Source organism: Ambystoma mexicanum, chromosome 8 (genome assembly GCF_040938575.1).
Source record: "Ambystoma mexicanum isolate Mex_15411 chromosome 8, UKY_AmexF1_1, whole genome shotgun sequence".
Classification (NCBI taxonomy): domain Eukaryota; kingdom Metazoa; phylum Chordata; class Amphibia; order Caudata; family Ambystomatidae; genus Ambystoma; species Ambystoma mexicanum.
The window spans coordinates 670,196,331-670,217,181 of NC_090929.1; the positions used below are offsets into that span (position 1 = coordinate 670,196,331).

The following is a 20,851-nucleotide window of genomic DNA, read 5'->3' on the forward strand; positions in this document are numbered from 1 at the left end:
CCAACTGTCTCATGCTCACGAGAGCTCTTATCAGCAGCAAGCTCGATTTACTGTAATGTCCTCCACGCGGGCACTTCTTCAACTAACCTAGCTTAGCTTCAGATCCTCCAAAACAAAGCCTTCTGCGCAGCCTTGGGTCTGCGCCGCTCTGATCACATCACTGCCTCCAGACGCGAAGCTCATTGGCTCGCCATCAAAGCTTACATTGAGTTCAAAATCCTGACATTGGCCCACTGCAGCATCCACAATGTGGCATCTGTAAGGAAGGCATATCATCAACAATAAGACAGACACAAGTGACTACAGTTCAAGGGTGTTTTTTTTTTAACTTAATCCTAAAACTACAGATGTGAGCAAGCTATGACCATCAAATAATAACGCAGTCCTAGTGGTGTCTTGTCAAAATAAAAGGGCCTATACTAGTAAACCTATTGCCAATCCTTAACTCTTAATGTAAATAATGTGGGAAACGATGTTACGAAAAAGAAAAGTTTTCACAAAATATGTCAGGATGTTCAGGCCATTGGCCTCCCTTCTCCACGTTTTCTCCACAGGATAAGGCGGTACACTCGAGCTTAGCACAGTCTCTGGCTTCTCTAGCACGAGGATACAGTTCAAACATTAACATCAGTGCCTTCCGTGCCCAAGTCTCTTTGCCTTTTCAAAGTCTCTTCATTCAGAGGGCCTGATGCGACAAACAAGCAATGCACTATTTTCCTCTTTCAGATTTTCACAAGTACTCCATTTCTTGGGCGATTCACTATTGACCTCGGATCCCCCTCAGCCAGGCTCAGATCCTCTCAATACAATGTTCATAAATTATTTATGCATCCAATTTCTCGTAGAATATTCTTTCTCGGGTGACTCACGGTTCACCCCGGATACCCCTCAGCAGGGCTCAGATCCCTTTTTTAACACAATTAGTCTTCCTCCTCCGGGTTCGGACCAATTTCAATTTCAAATGTAACTCTTAACACAAACTTGATTTAACCAAAAGCTTTTAGCTGCTCTCCCTCCGCCGGGCTCGGACCACCGTCATATACTTTTTCATCAATTATCGAAGACTTTCGACTGTGCACAGGGTTTTGCTTGACCTGGTGCAGGACCACTTCGACTTCACAATTCTTTATCACTTTTACAATACCCACCTTTCAGCTAGATACCGAACCAAGACTTTCGAATGAGCACCCACGTGGTACTGGACCACTCTGTCTATGGTATTGTATCTTGGCCTCAAAGTTCAGTTACCCCTCTGCTGTTTAATTCACCTTGCTTGCCATACATGCTTCATGCGCTGTTCTTTTTAGTTTTCACTATACAATGTTGCCGCTTGCAACCTTGTCTTCAACAGAGACAGGTCTGGTATTAGTTTCCCCAACTCACTGGCTGTGCTGACTTCACTGGCGATGCTTTGTTGTAGGAGCCAAGAACAGTACCACAGCGGCAAATGATTCTCCAAGCCTTGACTATTGACGTGGGAGAGCCCCAGGTTCCTCTGACACACAATGCAGGATTCTTCAGCCTTGACTCCTGGTCTTAAGTTTCCTATTCTCGAAGGTTCATGAAAGTAACAGTCTTTCGTTGAAGGGGTCAAGGGCACTTCCCTCCTTGCAATCATCTTCGGTCTTGCCGTCTTTTGCCTTGTATTAAACTACCATCTTGGAACTGCTGCTTTCTCGTGTGCTTTCGTGCTCCGCCTTTTATCCGAAGTGTGATGGAAGTCGGGTGTGTGTAATGATCAGTAATTGCCTGATCCTGCCTGACCATTATATTGTGACACGTCAGGTATATGGCTCGGGTGTTAGTCCGTTTTCCCTCACAGTGACCTGTCCATGAGAAAGCGTTTGTGTTGGAAGGGTGGGGGGGGGGCAGGGCTGAGTTCCTTAGTATCCTGGTAGGATGGGGTAAAGGTGTTACAGGGAAGGGGATACCGCGTCTCGCCATCCGGTGTACCACTTCCACTCCCCAAAGACCCCTCGCTCAGATGATCCTCCCGGACTGGTCCACCCCCAGGAACTGGATCCAAAAGCGATTGCTGTGTCCTGGCCACCTGGATGACGGATCACAGGGACCAGCGGGTGAGACACATTTAGGTTTCTCACATATCCAGCTACCTGAACAAGAGCCTTACCCTAAAGCATCATGCACATGCTCTCCAATCTCTGCTCATCTCAAAGTACTTTGCAGCCTATTGCAAGATTTTTTTTAAAAAAGCATGGGAGGAGCAAGCTTTGTAGGACCAGCCACCATACTTTGGAACTATCTTCCAACTGCCACGATTAACGAAACCTCCTACACAACCTTCAGGAAACTGGTCAAAACCTGGCTATTTAAAAAGTATGAATGTCCTAATTACCGTCCACTTGTAATGCCTATTATTCTACTGTCTGCTCACCAACGTGTACTTTTATAAACTCTGTGATACCCTTGGGTCTGGCCGTTACAAAAATGTTATAAATAAATAAAGAAGGCGAAGAGCAGAGAGGTGGAAAAGCACATCAAAAGGTATGAGGTGGATGGATGGGGGAGAGTTCATGGAACGAGTGTAGAGGTGGCTGGAGGTGGCATCAGAGAAGAGGTGGGGGCTAAGTGGTGATTGCAAGGGAAAGAAGGAGGAGTTGTACATTCTTCAGGAGGAGGTCAGAGGTGACCTCACAAGAGAGGAGTATGTTTTTGAGGAAGTTCTGTGTGAAGGTAAAAATCGGAAAGGGGTGTAATCCAAGAGGGGAGGTAGAGGAATGTGCTGAAGGGCAGGCCGGAGGAAAGGCTGAGGCGGAGAAGTGTATTTTGAAGGAGGAGGTAAGAGAGGATCAGTACCCTCCCCCTGCTAAGGGTGTGAGTGGAGGAGGCGTGGAGGTATGAACATGTGCCAAAGCGATTTAGCTTGAATTGGGGGAAAGAAAAAAAGTGAGGGCTCTTGGAAAGGTCTGCATAATCGCAAGACTTTGGCTACTCATAATGGTGAAAGATGAGAACAGGGTGTTGGGCTAGAGACAGGACCCCGAGGCAGAGGTGAAGCACATAGCCAGACCCCACTTGTAGAGAAACCTAGGTGGGCAGCCTCCTGGAGGAAACTCTGGGGCTCAGCTTGTTATTTTCCAGCCTTATCTTCTGTCATTGCCCTGGCTTAACGTACAGCTGTATTTTGCGAGACCAAGGCAAAGGGGTCTTTTGAGAGATGAGGACTTGGAGCAGAGAACAGGAATCTGGAGAATGAGGAGTCAAAAAGAGGAGCAGGGACCCAGAAACCCCAACACTGTGGGTAACTGAGAAGTTAGGGCAAATCCTGGGAAAGGCCTGGTTTGAGGACTACAAAATTAAAAGACTTTGGTGTTTTCAATTTCTATTAAGAGCTTGGCCTGGAGAAAGACCACCCCATTGATTCAGTAACCATTGATTTAGCTTTTTTGGCACTTCTTTGGCTCTCTTTTCCAAATCCCACTTGTTGGCTTTTAGTCATAGCCTTCACTTCTACTCGTTTTGCTAGTTCGGCATTTTGCTTACACTTCATTGACGCCACACGGCTGCTCATCCACAGCTCTTGTTCTCTTTTCCATAGCATTAACAGTTTTTTACTTTCTCTGTGTATTTAATTGATCAGAGACTTTTGAACACATTCAGTTTCCTCATACGTGACTACTCTGATATATTGTTTTCACGCAATCCATTTCTATCCTTTGATCTGAGACTTTTCGAAAATGTGGCGATTGCACGCGACCACTCCGATACAATATAACTCAGCAATTTTCATACGCGTACCCGGTTTCTCGCATTCTCTGAAACGCACTGGTCGCAGCAGTCTTTCTTTAGACACAATTTCTTGTATTTGAGGTCCGGGTCTCATCAGGGTCTTACTGCCTGCCCATCAGGCACCCCCGGGCTGGTATTTGTATTCAGGGGAATGAGCACTGCTTGGCCACAGCAAGGGATCGGCACTCTCCACAGCTCCCTTCTCCGGCTGCATGGAATCACGGCTCCCTTGCCCCGCAATCGGACTCTGCTTTACTGTGCAGTCCTTCCGCTTCTCCGCATTCCATTCTCCCTTGGCTTCTTGTGGGTTGGGCTGGCCTTCCTGCTTTAGTGGTTTTTTTTTCTCCTCTCCTCTCCTCTTCCCCCCACTCAGGTGATCTTCCCTCCCTAGTCCACCCCCAGGGTCGGGATCCAAAAGCAATGGTCCTTCCCTGGCCACCTGAACAGAAGATTCTTGGGGAGTAGTTGTGAGAGTGCCTTCAGGTTTCTCACACAATAAAACAGGACACAATTGCATACTGCCATTAAGCGCCTTCTCCAGTATTCTGCTCCTGTCTGCCCTAGGTCTTCTCATCTGGAACTTAACTTCACCAAGTCTGCAATACATGGTTGCGTCCACTTCATTTGGGTTTTCCCTTTTGCAGACGATACCTCAATGGCCACCCTACACCACAAGGGACCAAACTATTGGAGTGCAGAGGCACTACTTATAAGGACTGGCCTTACGTCTTCACTTCTTGCTGAACACAGAGCAGCAAGGTAAGGTTCGAGCTTGTAGCAGTATCCTACTCCAGAGTATTAGCACTAGCTAGCGCAGACTGCCCTTGGTGTTGGATTCTTCTTGCAAGACCCAAAACTGGTGTCATAAAGCAAAACACAGCAATTGTGCAAATAAATCTGACTATTAGTGGCAAAATACCTTGCACTTAATGCTTTTCTTGAGAATAGACTTGGCCTTTTAATTGGAAGTATAGTAGATTAGAGTCAAACCACAATGCATTGTGGGTATGTAAAACTAGCATGAAAGCTTGCTATTATGCTCCATGCAGAACATTGTCATTGGGCCTCATTACGAGTCCGGCGGTAGCTGTGCAGGTAAAACCGGCAGGCTGCGCTGGACCCGTAGTGAATTATCGGCTCCGGACTTGGCTGAATTACCAGGGCATTACAGCCCCGGTGCTACGGTAAGTCCTGGTACTACCTCGCCGTCAGATGACACCTAGAAAATGGTCAGAGTACTTGGTAATATGATGTCAGTAATATGTCAGTGCTTTTAAAATCTTATAAATATACAAAAGTTAAACATTTGTCTTTGCATGTGCTTTGTTTTTGACAGGACGTTGGTGCAATGAACAGATGCAAGCAGACACATAATACTTATAAATCAAGTGGCCGAAAGCCTACTTGGTTAACACATTTTGAGTACACCAGAGGCTAATTTACAGCTTCTATTGAGCCAATGAAGACTGCTTAGAAAGAAGACTGGCAGGCCCCACACAGTCAAGCGTTTAATGTAACTGCTTGAAAGAGCTAGCTAAAAGAGGTTCCAGGAAGGTGTTTTTGGTTGGGAGGAGGTGTGGGGGTGGGGTAGAAATTAACCGTCACTGTGCGGGTAAATAATCAGACCACGTCCAAAGGCTGTCTGTGTCTCTTCCATCTGTTCTTCAATGCAATAGGTTTGGCTTTAAAGTGGCATTAAAGCAACGCCTAATAGCTCAGAGTATGCGCAGCTAATTTTGTGTATATTCGCATCTTCATTCAGAATTCTTCAGGAAGTAGAACTACTTTAAATAAGCATATAGACATGCCACCATCGTGTTCAAATGATAATGGCTTATCTTTATTTAAGTGCAAATTGATATGAAGTACCCCCTCTACATGGGGTGAATAGGCCAGAGTTACCCATGCTACGTACCCCAGAGTGAAAACCACCTATGCAACACCAACTCCTAGTACGGTGGTATTAGAAGAACAAATAATATTTTAAATGCAATGTTTTTACAATTGGTACTGTTAGCCAAGTTCTGATCTTCCACCTGGATGGGCGCAATGCCCTACTAGCATGAATCCCATAGGCCACCTTGTTCCCTCTGTAAGCTGTCCAGCATGCTGGAGCACACCTCCTCACAAGACAAAGAAGAGTGGATCACATCACCCTCATCCTCAATGGGCTGCACTGGCTAAACCTTTCGAACATGCATCATGTTCAAGACGAGTTGCATCACCTACAAAGCACTCTCAACCAAAACATTGCTCTCTGTGGCCAAGAAACTCCCTGTTTCTAGGCGCCAGTAAACCATCAGGCCACGAAAACGCCTGAATGAAAACAAAAAACTGCAAGAGGGGGTCAGGGGATGGGGGGGAGCAAACTGGCATTTTCTTGCTATGCACCCTGTCTCTGGGAGAAGTTACCAACACAGACTGGTCACCTTCTACTATATTCAGGAAGGACCTGAAGACCCTACTCCTCAAAGAACATCTAGGTGATCGCTCCACTCGCACCTAATTTCCCACTCCAATGCCTCTCCTCCTGCTACCCGTATCCATTTCCACTCCTCTGGTGCTGCTTTACCTTTACTTTTAACCCCCTGGGTGCATCCCCTCTGTACAGCACTCTATTACTTCCCAGCTAGGTGGGCGCTTTATAGATCCCATACATGCATAAATGCATACATGGCACTATAGTCTGAATGAGGCCGGCTGAGCTGCCTTGCCCTCTCAATCATTTACTATTCTAGTATTTGCTGTTTTACATTACCAGCAGTATTTGTGTGTTGATTTACATTTGATGAAAAATATTTAAATTGTTTTTTCACATGGTTAATACTTTTATGTGAGGCAATGTTTACTACATACTCTACATAAATGTTTCTTCTTTTGCTTACAGGCAGTTTTGTACTGGTGAATTCAGGTTTGTATGTGAACATTTTCAGTTTTGTACAGTTCAAATGTTCAAATTACTTTTGCTAAATATATGGTAGTTGCATGCCAAATAAATGCAGGAAAACATGTAAATGCGTATTCCTATGCCCCCCCCCCAATAATTGGTAATAATATTGGTACTTTTTTTAATGAAAAATGTCAATGTGACAACATTGTAATGGATACGAAAGTGGTTAAAATGAATCCTGTTTAATGCTTTCACCTACTATGGAGTGTATTTTTCTTTGCCACATTTGAAGAAATGCCTATTGCTACGAAGGGACGGTAGGCCCAGTATCGAATGTCACTCTGTCAAGGGAGGCACAGAATGCAGGTAGCCCTTCTAGTAATAAATACAGCAATACATTTTATTTAAATACTTTACAACATGCAATTGTGCAGTAAAGTAGTGGATTCAATTGTTGGCATTTATAAGAGCAATGGGTAGAGTATTTTGTTGTTCAAATGATCCAATCTCTCTTCTACCGTCTATACTTTGATCAAAGAAATAACAATAACATACACCAATCCTCCTCCCCCATCAGCTTTCCTATTTACTAGAACATTGGTTTTGTGCAGAGTTGTAGGCTATGAACTTGTCTATGGTTATATGGCTGTGGCTCACCCGCCCCACTGTCTGAGTGCTGCTCCTTAGTCCTGGTTTGTTTACTAATATTCCCCACTTTGTTCGGATATCAAGCTTTTAGTCTTTTTTTTAATTCTTTTTTTTAAATCTTATTTTAACAGCAAAAGTAAGGAACGTCCATCAAATGTCCCTCAATGTTTGTAAGACTGACAGTGATATTTTGGAACCAAAGATCATATTCCTTTGAGCCGAAACTGTATTTGATCTTGTAAAATCAGTATTCAATTGTTTTCAGCTACAAACGATTCTGGCAAAGTATGTTTTCTGTTATAAATGTTTCGATCTTTTTAAACCAACACTTAATTGGTTTCAATTGTGAAGATTTTCTGACAAAATACTTTTATTTAGAAAACTGAAAACCTTGATGGGTTCTTGGTTTGGTATGTCTGGGTTCTGGGCTGGGATCAGGGTTCGGATGATTCTAGCTAAGTATTGGCTGATTCTAGCATAGGCTTATCTCTGCTCACCTGTGCTCTGGACCTAGGTGGGATCTTTACTGGGATGTGGCCCGGTCTCTAGGTTTGGTAGGCCTTTGGGCTTAGTTTGGAAAAACTGATCTAAAGTTTGGCTGGGCTCCACACTACAAGAGCTAGTTTCCATGATTATGTCCTGAATTGGCTGGGCACGAGGCAGGGTTGGGCTATGAATAGGCAGGACCCTTATTAAGGCTGTTGCATACTGTTCTAGACTCAGAGTAAAAGCTTTGCACCAGGCTCTGATGGGCCCTGGACATAGCTCTTACCTGGGTGGGTGCTCTGGCTCTAGACATGGGTGGATCGAGGCTTGGTAGGTCTCCTGACCGGGCTTGATCAGTGCAAGGCTTTGGCCTGAACTCTGAGCTAGGTTAAAACCAGTGTTGGAGCTATTTATTTAAGGCTTAGTTTCTAGGGTACAGATAAATTGACCTACGTGGCTTACAGGCTGTTGCCCTTGAGACAGTCAAGTGGTAGAATGTCAAAAAGGTAAATAAAAAGAAACTGTAAAATACTAGTAAGGGAATAACAACACAAAATACTTGTAAACATTTTCTTTATCAAATGATGTGCAAAGGAATAGTTACCATTTTAACAGTTAAGTAAAGTAACTTTTTTAGTAACCAAAACATTCAAGTAACTTGACCATGAAGGACCTTTTGAGTCGTACATTTTTGGAATTGAAATCCCCATCCACAATTTCAAAGTTATTCCCTTCAGAATAAAGCAGTCTTCTTCTTGGTTGAGTGGTGCCCATGTCTCCACCGAACTTTGCCAGCCACAATCAACACTGTCTTGTCCATGCTACCAACCATTTTTGTGTTGTACATGCTGTTTCTTTTACAATTAATAGCTATCCCAAAAGCATGTCCTACTCGGCTTCTAATTTAAGATCTTTGGCATAGTGATCATCCCCTATCCCTTCTGTGAATTAGACATGTAGAGGCTATGTCCAGAAAATCAGTTCTTTATTTGATTCTCTAGATCCAACGATGAAAGTTCCTCTTAGCATGGCAGTCATTAAAAATGTAGGTCTGATCTTCTGTCATTAAATTTGTCTGCCAGAGCAGAAGACAACGTGTGAAAAGAATACACTCATTGCTGAGGCATCCATTCATATCAGCTCTGGTCTACCCATGCTAATCACTGTCTTAACCACTAAATTAAGGTTGAACTGTTTTGGCTTAAACTCTGTTATGTCATTATGGAAAGAAAAAAACACCAGGTCATATTTATGTCCCTTCTGTCCAAATGAAGACTAATCTTGAATGCACTTTCTCTTGTACTTTGTTGCCCCCTTTAGTCATCTGAATGTAAGAAACTGTTATGGCCTGTGCTTCAGAGCTTAGGTATCAGACATTGTTGGTTGGCTCCTCGATATCTTCTTAATGCTTGTGGCCAGCCTTTTGCATGCTTTTAAATGCACTTTAATCGGGAAGCGCTTGCCAAAAGAAAAAAGTCTTATATGTACTTCTATACTGTTATATTTTAGGTGTGGTTTGTTTGTATTTGTATTTATATTTATTGTATTGATTGTTTTTATTCTGAATTTGTACTCTTATGGTGGCAATGCTAAAATAAAGTAATTTAATGAAGCGCTTTCCAATAGAAGTCAGTAGCCTAATGAAAGCCTATAAGTGAGTGCCCAGGTCTGCACACAGAGCCCCCCTTCAATGGAGGTGCCCAAAGATGAACCAGAAACTAATGAAGGAACCCCACTGAAGAGATCCATTCACTGAAGCTGACTTCCCAATAAAGCAAACTTGCAATGAGGATGCCAGGACTGCTGTGGTTTTTGTTCTTGGTGGGCAAAGGTCTGCAACAAAGACCTCGCACCTCTATACCAGATCAATGAACAAAGGCAAAAATGTGAGTCTTGGAACCATCAAGAGCAGATCCATTTGAAGACGATATGATAGCCGCACTATTTAAAAACTTTTTTAAACAATTGGTTATTCAAAATAGATATATATATTATAGGTATTTGAGGTAGTGGGGACCTTGCTCCAAGGGCACATGTAGGGCTAGTCACACAGGAGACCTGCGGTCTTGAAGTAGACGAAGACCAAGTATTGTCGGTTCACTACTTTAGTTTGTGGACTGTATACAAGTATAGGCCAACCTAAATGCAAAACAGGGATTGTCCCATAAGAAACAATAATCAAGATGTTTTTCTCCAAAAATGTCTCCTGCCGAATGTGGATAGTTAGCATGCCTCTGGAGCCAATGTCCGAGTCTGTACATAGCAAAAGAGCTCTTCATGGGTATTTGCGTCTTTCTTAGGTCCTGTAGCCCACTAAAGATTCTGTACCAAGTCTTGTCCAGGGCTGATTGGCAGAGATAGATAGGGATTCTTGGGTCGGGTTGAGTAAGCCCAGGTTTATTTTCCCCTTGCAACTCTGATCTGACAAAAACCATCCTATCCCTATCTCATTGCACTTCCCACAGTCCTGGCTAGGGCCGACCTGCCTATTCTTGCTCTTTTTGCATTGGCCTTCCTCACTCTCTCCTCTCCCTGACCTTCTTTTACTTTACTCCCACTTCACCACTCTCTCCCTCTGAAGTTCTTGCTTAGCTGTCACATACCGGGCCCTCCTATCCACATCTATTCCTAGCCCCTGCGTTCTACAGCTTCCTCCTGGCCATGTTTTTTTACCACTACCTCGCAAAGTCAGAGTCCGAGGTTATCTTTTCTTCCTCATAGACCTGTCCTCTTTCTGAAGCAACCACCTCCATTGTGCCCTTCTTAACGCCTCCTCTCCCTCGGGCTCCAGTTTTTATTACCACCATCTCCTTTTGCCAACTCACGCCACCGATGCTGCCACCTCCTTCACGTCTTTACTACCACCACCACCTTCTTCCGTTCAGTCTCTCCTCCCAATATCATTACCCCTCTTTACTTTCTTCACTCCTGCCTCTTTTTGTTGACTCCCCCTTCTGATGTACCCACTACTTCTAGCTGTCCACTGCTACCACTGCTCCAGTCTTTCATCTCTATATCAGTCTCCTCCTCCTCCCACTGCCCCCAAGTCTCCAGCCTTCTCCAAACCCGAGCCTCTGTCTCCTGTGACCTTTGCATACATTTAGGCTTTGGTTCTGTTAATCTGTTGTTGTGGATCTCTTGTGCCATTCCGGAACAGAAGCACTTTTAGGCTCTTCTGGTGATGTCATGACACGCCTCCCTTGTCCTTGTAGGTGGTACGTTTTGTGGGTCTTCTCCTCCTGTGCAGACCTCTTGCTTACATCCATTAGTTACTGTCCCATTGAATCCTACGCGCCCATAGACTAACATTTGTACTTGTGGTTAATTGTTCCTAGAGAGGCCTGTGAACCTTAATAAAAGGCCAGTTTGACATGTTATGGGCCTGTGCAATGACTATTCAGCTTTTTTCTGAATGGTTGTTTGAATATACCTTGTAGTTATTACTTTTGTCGAGCTTGATTATAAAGAAAATATTTTTGCAGGTATATTGTGTGGCCACTCACTTATTGTTGTCACAGATGGCTCAAGTATCACGCTCCGTCTCAGGCGGTCATGGGAAAGCTATTGTTCTACAGGCATGTGGGATGGTGCTTTGCAATTACACCGTTAGATACAGTCTTTTCTGTCACAGTCACTCTCACCTCTTCCTTCTCCCTCTCTATGCGCTCTCGCTCTCCTCCTCCCAATTTTCATCTCTCCTGTCCGTCCTGTGTCTTACCCAGTCTACTGATTCCCCCACACTACTACTACTACTCCCTCCTCCGCTACACTAATCCCTCTACCATACCTGCACTCCCCCATTCACACCCCTACTATTTCCCCCCCAATTCTGATATACCCTCCAACTACTTTGCCATTCTTTAACCAGTACTCCTACATAAACCCCCTCCTTTCACTGTGAAAACATACACTTCACAAAAACTTATTACCTTAACTTTCCTAACCTGTTTTGCCACACAAACCCACACACTCACCACAATAACCTTACACTCACCTCACTTTCTCCAGTAGATGCTGCCACACTCTGCCACTCCTTTTTCCCTCCTGTTCTTTTGGTCCACCACCTCCACCTTCTGTCACCTCACTCAAACAACCCACACTTCCTGCTTCCTGTCCTGTGTTTAAACCCCTCTCACCCTGTGAGGATTGGTCAACTTTCCCTGGCCAATCTGACAAAGCGTCCTCACCTGGAGTGTGTATGTGCAAGGGAGAATCTAGAATGTGGGGCTAATCCCTTCCTATGCGGGCTCATCGCATCCCAGATATGCCAGCTCAGGATAGCCAGTTCCATGTTCGTGTTCCATGATCCTGGTTCTTTGGGTCTCTTGGGAGACAATTGCTCTTCCCTTATTTTTACCCATTGGTCTAGGAGGTGCGTGGTGACTCTGTGTGAGTACGGCAATCTCTCCCTGGAGATTCAGCACAGTTCCTTTCTTGTCTGCGTAGTACAGCTAACTATTATCTGTGTGCTCTGCGACAGCGGTATAGCGTAGGACTGCTGCTGCTTTTCTCTTTCTCTGGGTCTCTCTGTTCAGGCAGTGTCCAGCAACCCTGTGTTGGATCTTGAGCTTCTTCTCCTCCATGCCGGTGTAGATGCACTTCTTGTATCTCCTTTGGAAAGCTTATTTGTGTCGCCATTCAGATACAGGACTTCTGCAAAGAAGATAACGCTGGTGTGCATCTGTTTGAGAAGGCATGGTGTTGGGCAACCATGCACTGTACAAATACATGTGCACGGAGGATGCAGGGAACTGGTATTGTGGCCCTCTCTGCTGCCACCATCCATCTCTGGGGCAGCACTGGCTCTGGTTCACTTTGTGACAGGTTTCCTCCTCCTCTTCCCCTCTTAACAGTTTCATATTACTGACCTTATTACATTGTTTATTGATCAAAAGTAGTTAACGCACCTTCTAAAGGTTTGCCTTGACTGCTCATCCACACTATCACTTGAAGAGTCCGGATGAGACTGAAGAAATACTGATACATGGCCTGTAGAAATAGGCCCTGAAGAAAATCACCCTAATAAACATGTAGTTGAACACAAGATGGAAACCTGTGCAGTTGATGCTACATATTTACGTACATATTCAATTTGAGGCACAGCTAGATAAATTGAATTACACAATGTTGGTGGTGTTGTAACCGGTATTAGAACTGAGGTTTCCAATTTCTAAGTTCAGCAAATTTGCCGTAATGAAAACACGAATGCCACATGTGTCATCAGAAACTAAGATGTGTACTGTCAAGAGTGATGTGCATTCAAGAAACACTTTGAGCCACTTCTTTGTTTACGTTCAAAGCCACACATACAAACTGTCTCTGTGGCTGCTGTACCCATAGCTCAAATACAGGAACTGTATGAGGAGGCGAGCCCCCCCTCCCTTAATTGAATCATTTTAGACAGCATCTTGAAGAATCACCTTGAACCATCTTGGAGTAGTTTGAAGATTTCACCAGATCCTTGTTGGGGTAAAGGCTGCCTAAAGTCCTTTTATAATTGGGTAAATGCATGGACCTCGTAAAGGCTGGTAAAGGCTGCCTAAAGTCCTTTATAATTGGGTAAATGCATGGACCTCTTTCCTTAACTGCTCCAGGGGAACATTTGAAGCAACCTGCTGGAGGAAAAGCCTGACTGCTGCTGGACATTGCTAGCCAGTATTTCCGCCTGCTGAAGGGGTAAGCACTGCAAGTATCCCTGGAAACCTTCCAGGCTGGGAAGGGCATAAAACTGACTCGACCTTTCCTCAGGGACTTGCAAATGCACCCCCACAGCACCATGAGAAATAAAAAAAAAAAGCTGCATTTTTGCTCTCTGCTATTCTGAACCACTTTGAGTGCTACAAACCACTTCAAGCTATGGCAAATTTGCATTGAAAAATCTTCAGGGCTCAAAGGGACTTTCCCCACACTGAAATTAGTAACGCTGGCAATCGGTCAAGAGAACTATTTGCAGTGGTTGCTAGGTTTTGTAAACCAGGTTGTATCATGTCCTTACCTGAGCCATCGTTAGCACATGCCAATACGTTTAATTTATTTTTTAAATAAAAAATTGAAACCATACAAGAAAGTATTAGGGCAAAGACCGAGGAGGTCCAGACATGTCATGGTCAGACAATTGAGATAGGCCTGAATGTTCAATCAGATGCAGCGGTATTGGGGATTAACACAGAATGTGTGAGGTTTGATTTTCAAACAGTGACAGAGTATTATGTTCAATCTTTGATCCTAAAGCTTAAACCCACTAATGATTCTCTGTTTACGCTGCCTGCGTGCTCGGATAGAAGTTTAGCACAAAATATTGCTCCATTCATGTCTACATTTGTTAATAAATCATTGGGTCCCCAGGGAATTAAAGTCCATTATTATCCCTCTGTTAAAGAAACTGAATCTGGATCCAGCTTGTTTAAAGAATTATCGACCGGTTAAAGGCCTATCATGGCCAGGAAAAATATTAGAGAAAGTGGTCACCTCACAATTACAAACATTTGTTGAGAATGAGGCACTGCTTGATGAGTTTTAGTCAGGATTTTGGCCCAGGCATGGGGCAAAAACGGCCCTGTTGGCAGTGTATGACGAGTTGTTGGAGGTTGCGGACAAGGGGGTCTCACTCTCTTTGTAATGTTGGACTTTTTCTCAGCCTTCGACACAGTCAAGCATAACATCATACTTGAGCGTTTAACAATGCCTGGTAAGGTCTCCGACCTGGCCTTGAAATGGTTTGGATAATTTTTTGATGACCGACACCAATAGGTGAAATCTGGGGGCTATATCTCAGACCCTATTGTGAAGAGCTGCGTAGTGCAGCAGGGGTTGTCACTCTCCCCCTTGTTGTTTAATCTATATATGCTGCCTGTGTTGAACATTGTCTAAAGTCATGGCTTATGTTACTATTCTTATGCAGATGATACTCGGATATAGATTGAAATCGACAACTTTGATGAGGCTTTTGTAAAAATGAACCAGTGTCTGGAAGACCTAAATGGATGGATGTCCAGAAATCAACTTCAGCTGCATGCAGCAAAAACAGGGTTGATATTGTTTGGACCGGAGAAGCAGGTTACAGCCGCAAGGTAATCTTTTACCCCATGTATTCTTGGGGCGAAACTTCAATTCTCTGCCAAGATCAAGAACCTAGGATGCATGTGGCAGGAGAACATGGATAATGAGGCACAGGTAGGGGCAAAGGTTCAATCTGTATACTATTCGTTATGGATGCTTCGAGTTATACCATACATCCCTAAAGAAGATCATGCAGTAGTGGTTGGAGCTATGACAAATACCCATCTAGACTATTGTAATAGTCCTTCATGGGTGTCTCGGCCAAACAACTGCACAGACTCCAGAAGGCCCCAACTGCAGCAGTCCGATTGATTGGTAGTCTGGGGAGAGTAGACCACGTCTCCCCCTTACGGAGGACACTTCACTGGCTAACGGTCGAGGACCGTATTAAATTCAAGGTAGCCTGTATGATCTTCAAGTGTTTAAAGGGATTGGTCCGGAATATCTAAGCAATAAAATCTCTCTCTACAATCCAGTAAGGACACTTAGATCAAGGGATCAATTATTGCTAAGCAACCCCCGCTCAGCATTCGTTACCGGAGGTGACAGGAGGTTTGCAGTCTTTGGACCTAAACTATGCAACAGTATGCCGCAAAAGATAAGGAAATGTCAGACACTTGCTCAGTTCCGAAAGGCTATGAAAACCTTTTTGTTAAATAATCAACTGGCTATCTGACAACCTCTAGAGACACAGTAATGAACCAACTGTCTAGTGACTACTTTGTATCTTTCTATTTACGTTTGTAATTCCAACTGCGCCCCAATACGGTCCATTGTGGGCACGTTATAAATACAAAAAATCTAATCAAAATCAAAGACCCAAAATACCTACCTTTGACACTCTGTCTACTTCACACCACTGTGAGTGCAGTGGAGAATCCTGCGGATCACTCACTAAACCCTGCCTAAAGTCTCCTCCCAGGTGGCCATGAGAGGGCAGACACTGTTTCAATCCTGGGGGTGGTGTCCTGCGGGAGGATCACCTGGTTGTAGACCAGACCCAGGGAGTGGGGAGATTGCGCAAGGTGAGGCATGGGGGTTTTCCTTAAAGAGGAATAGGTTTGACCAAGACTTGGAGGAGCAATTGGCTTATTGCCATTTTAATACCTCTTGATCTTCTGTTAAGGGAAAAAAAGGTAAAATCGAAGGGTATGACTCCACTTTCAGTTGAAACACAGAATTCAATCTTGTGTAACCCTATGTTCCCGTGTCACCCACACTATCAAAGGTATTTCAACAGAAATGGTGAAAATGTAACCTTTCCTGCCCCTTCTGTTCCCCAAAAGGCTACATCTTATAATTCTTTTAAGAACATCGGGGGATGAAAATCCATCTTAAATCCTTTTTTTAAAGAATTGAAGAAATCAAATATTCTCCAAATAAACTACAAGTCCCAGAATCCCTCGGTGACTGTGAAGAAGAAGAGGCAGACAGGAGTCCAAATCAGGTAGAGAAGACTAATGCAGCATGGAGGAGTAGTAGAAGGAAGCTGGAGCAGGAGCTGGAAGGTCGGTAGTAGCAGAAGTAGAAGAAGCAGAGCACATAGCCAGCAGTTCACCAGGAAGTGACACGACAAGAGGGACACCGGAGTAGAGTGAAGGCAAATTTCACCTGCAGACTCTGTGTTGGTCCTGTGCTCACAAACCCTGAATAGATGTGGTAGCACTGGGAGCAGCTGGAAGCAACAGGCAGGCTTTCCGGGAGCGCCTCATTGCTGTGAATGCAGAGCTGGAGGTGCAGTTGTTCCTAAAGCCCATGTGAAGAAGCGATCCAAAGGAAACTGGAGAGTAGGAGACTCTGATCTAATGAGGTTGGATCAGAGACACCTGTGCAGCAGAGGAGTTTGGATCCCAAGAGTGCCTGCAGAAGTAGCAGGAGAGGAAACAAAGTCGGGTAGCAGCAGCAGCCTGCAATCATTGTAATCGGGACTGTGAAGGAGAAGCTCTGTACTCCTGAGCACCAGACTTTCCTTGCCGGTAACTGTTACCAGTTTTAATTGTGCTCGCATTACCATCCAAGCGAGTAAGTAAATCGGGGAATTGGGAAGTCTTTTTGTTAAGGGGAAAGCTACATGCGTTTATATAAAACGCTTGCACGTAGTAAAAATCTTTCTTTTCCAGAACATCATGATTACGTTGTTGCTGAGAGGTCACGTGTCAGGATGGGGACCATTGTTGGTAGCATAAGTGAAAGCGAACTGAATTTCCTAAAGTGTTGCAAACATCCCATTTGAAAGCCTGCGCGAGAGACAACGTTTCCCGATAACTTGAAGGCTGAAAGATGACCGAAAGGTTGGACCGCGTTTCTCTTTGAAGCGGCATTTCAAGAGTGAAATTAAATTGTGTGTGCCTTATTCTGGTTTTGAATGAAAGTTTACATCTTTCAACACATTAAAGGCGGAAGCAGAGGTTGGAGAAGAGGTTGAAGTTAAAGCCTGAACAAGTATTACCCAATCCTATAGAGTGGACTCTCTAAAAGCAGGTCATTCTCTTTGAAGGAATATACACTGCTGTTTGAGGTTGTTAAAGATATTGTTATTGAAGATTATTCTAACTGAATGAGACAAGAACATCCCAAGCTAAAAGAGTGGCACAACAGCTTTGTGGGCTAACAATAACAGGAAGGGTGTAAATGAAGCTGGAGAAGAGAGCTGGGTACTTGTCAACAGAAGTTATTTTTAAATCTGCATGGCAAAGACTATATATGAGAGGATTTTTTTTTTCGAAAAGCTAATAGATTTTGTGGTCGCTGGAAGACAGGCAAAGAGGCTACCCTTTCTTATAACATAGAAAGAAGAGTGCCTTGCCAGCCAGTAGAGGTCGAAGAAGTCTTGTTAAGTTGCCTATCTTTGAAGTTGTAGCAGCAAATCACTCGATTCCAGAAGTTGCATTAGCAGAACTGTGACCTAATCTATGAAGTTGTAGTAGCAGAAGCAGTGCTGTACACTTGTAAGTTGCTGAGAAGAGAATGAACATTGAAGCATCCTGACAAACTATATAAATGAAACGATGTGGAAGTTCAAAGCAGCAAAGTTGTTGTTAAAGCAGAGGAAGTACTTTGTTTTCAATCAATCTTTCCTGGAATGGAAGTCGTCCAGGAAACCCCACTGGTGTTGTCTTTTTCTTTGTAGAACTGGAAAAGGAGGATCTTTTCATCAAGCAAAGAAGATACCTGTGCCTGTGGATTCTTATTTGTGTGAACATTTCTTTCTTTGTAACTTTATGACTTTGGTTAAGACTTTTTGGTTCTTGGCAGAAACTTACTTTGGGACACTCCTCAGTGAGCAGGATCTACTGAGGATCACAAGAAGTCATCCAAGAAACTGGGTGTTTGGTAGCCTTCTTTATTTGACATTTCTATGTTGTTTTGAATGTTTGTTGTTCAGTGTGAGGGTTAATTTTGTGAATGCTAGGCTTTCCCATATATTCTAGACTAGGTAGGTAATTCCCTGGTAGAGTAGGTTTAGTTAGGGTTTTTGTTATCGTTTTCTGCACAATAAAATGTCTAATGGTAACTAATCCCCCTCTAGATACCATCTTTTCACCTTTGCCCCGCTCTAGAAGACTACTCGAGGGATTGCAGATTCAGCAGCCTTGTAGTTTGACCCTTTAATGAAGTTCCCTGGTTGGCCCTTGGGGTGTGAACCACAAGGTCCAGCTGCCTCCACTGATGGTGTGATGCTGTGCGTGGAGGGAGTTCAGGGAGGGATTCCCCTGGTCATGTTCACAATGCAAGAGGAGCATGGTGGGAGCCAGCTGCATGGACCATTTATATGCTAAGATCACTTTTGGAATCCCACGGAGGACTATCTCCTGCTCCCAAAAGTGCTGAATGTTCATATAGACCAAAGAAACATGGTAAATCAGGTTGAATTAGGACACAGTCAGTAACCGGGAGAATACGAGAAGAGCTGTCTGCATCTTGTACATTTACTGTGCAACCATCTGGGGTGGTTAGGAGGAGGTGTGTGTGTCTCGCACCTCTGAGCCAAGGAGAAGGACATCCAGTTTGAGTGCTTGGCTCTGTGCAGAGCTGATGCTGAAGTGGTAAACCAAGATGGTGGCTCCATACCATCATACTGTCCCCTTCCTGCTAAAGATTTTGGACAAAGCAGCCTAACTGCAAGTGCAACATTTCCTGGAAGATAACCACCTCCTTGGACTACGCCTGGCTTCCGGCCACGGCATGGCACCGAATCGGCACTACTTGATCTTATAAATCAAATGGATGACTTGAGAGACGCAGGCAAACCGGTGCTCCTCCTTCTTCTAGACCTCTCAGCGGCCTTTGATTTGGTAGATCATAAAACCCTATGTCATCATCATCTATCCTCCACGGCCAACTTCTCCCCGAAGGTCTGTGAGTGGATATCATCTTTCCTCAAAGAAAGAGTGATGAAGGTGTTCTCTGATACCGCCAGTGCCAACCCCAGTCCAATCAAATGTGGGGTCCCACAAGGATTCTGCATAGCCCCCACTTTCTATAACCTCTTTACCAGGCCTTTGTTCCGAATCCTTGATGCCCTGGGCATCTCATATACAAACTATGCAGATGACACCCAGGTGCTCATCCCATTGTCGGGTGACTATCCAACTGATATGAACACCCTCAACCTCATCTACTCCACAATTCAATTGTGGATGGCAAAAAACTGGTTATGTCTCAACAGCGAGAAAACTGAACTCCTGCTTATTGGCTCCCCCGCCACATTGGGTAAATTGGTAAATTGGTTAAGCAGTACTGTTCATTCACAGTAGACCACATTCCCATCATAGTGTCTCAAGTAATCAAGACACTGGGCGTGTATCTTGAACCTAGCCATACCATGGATAGGCAGGTTAATGCCATCACCTCCTCAGCAGCCTATCATTCTAAACTGATCAATGCAGTTAGGCCCCTCTTATCCCGACAGAACTGCATCACCATTGCGAGGGCCATCATTGGTTCCAGGCTGGATTATTGCAATGCCCTCTTTGTTGGAACATCCCAGAAGAATCTGGCTAAACTCCAACTAGCTCAGAACAATGCCCTAAGGGTCGCAACAGGTATCTCACGTAGGGATCACATCTCTGGGGTCAGAAGGCAGGTACACTGGCTACCTGTCAAAGAAAGGATTGTATTCAAAACGCTTGCCCTCACACATAAATGTCTCCATGGATTAGGGCCCCTTTACCTAGCTCAAAGGATCATCAAACAGACATCTTCTAGACCTTACAGGTCTGCATATGCCAATCACATCACTGTTCCTCCTACACGCAGAGTGTGTGCAGGGGGCTCCAGCTTCCCAACCATGGCCGCTACCTTCTGGAATACCCTCCCAGCCCAAATCAGATTGATCAAGTCTCATGCAGCCTTCTGTAAGGCCATAAAAACTAGGCTTTTTGCATGATTGGCCTCTCCCTTCAAGCTTGCATTCTGCATTCTGCCATCTACTGTTTCATGTACTGTATCGGGTATCCGGGCATTGTTTTGAAAAAATTGTTTTGAATGGGAAAAGTTTCGACACAAATGCATCGAAAAAATGCATTTTTTTTTGTGGGTAAAGTTTTTTTTTTTTTTTGGTACTAAAATGGGTGTTAAAGGGTAAAAAAAAAAACAGGTGTTCGGCCCCCCCAAAAAATGCATTTTTTTTTCGTTGCATTTCTTGTCGAAACTTTGCTTTCCTGTAACCCACAAGCACGCTCTAATACATTTTCTTACAGCACCTCAGTACCCGCAGGCTGTAGTGCGCTCTACAAATCCTCAATAAATAAAATAGTTAATTCCTTAGACCACAGAGCAGAGACTCCAAGATCCGGGAGAATAGGCACACCTGACAAACCTTTAGTTCAGAACACATTTACCCATTCTGAACCCTCAAATCCAATACTTCCCGGGCTTTAAACAATTCCACCAATAGAATGGCAATTACAGGGCCTTCACAGCTATGAAAAGGGAGGCGTTGATTAAAACTGTTTAGGGGTTTGGAACCAGAGCAGGAGAACGTTTGAAGGAAGTTAGAGCGGACAGATTTGGAGG

General features: G+C 44.2%; 1 protein-coding gene across 2 annotated transcripts in view; it reads left to right on the forward strand.

Moving 5' to 3' along the window:
- The window catches only part of PPIH (peptidylprolyl isomerase H), a 307,526-nt gene that overhangs the window by 37,846 nt on the left and 248,829 nt on the right, over positions 1-20,851 (forward strand). For both annotated transcript variants that reach the window (XM_069610463.1, XM_069610464.1), the window contains exon 3: positions 6,638-6,661. In XM_069610463.1, coding sequence (XP_069466564.1) covers positions 6,638-6,661 — 24 coding nt within the window. The remainder of the gene's footprint in view (positions 1-6,637; positions 6,662-20,851) is intronic.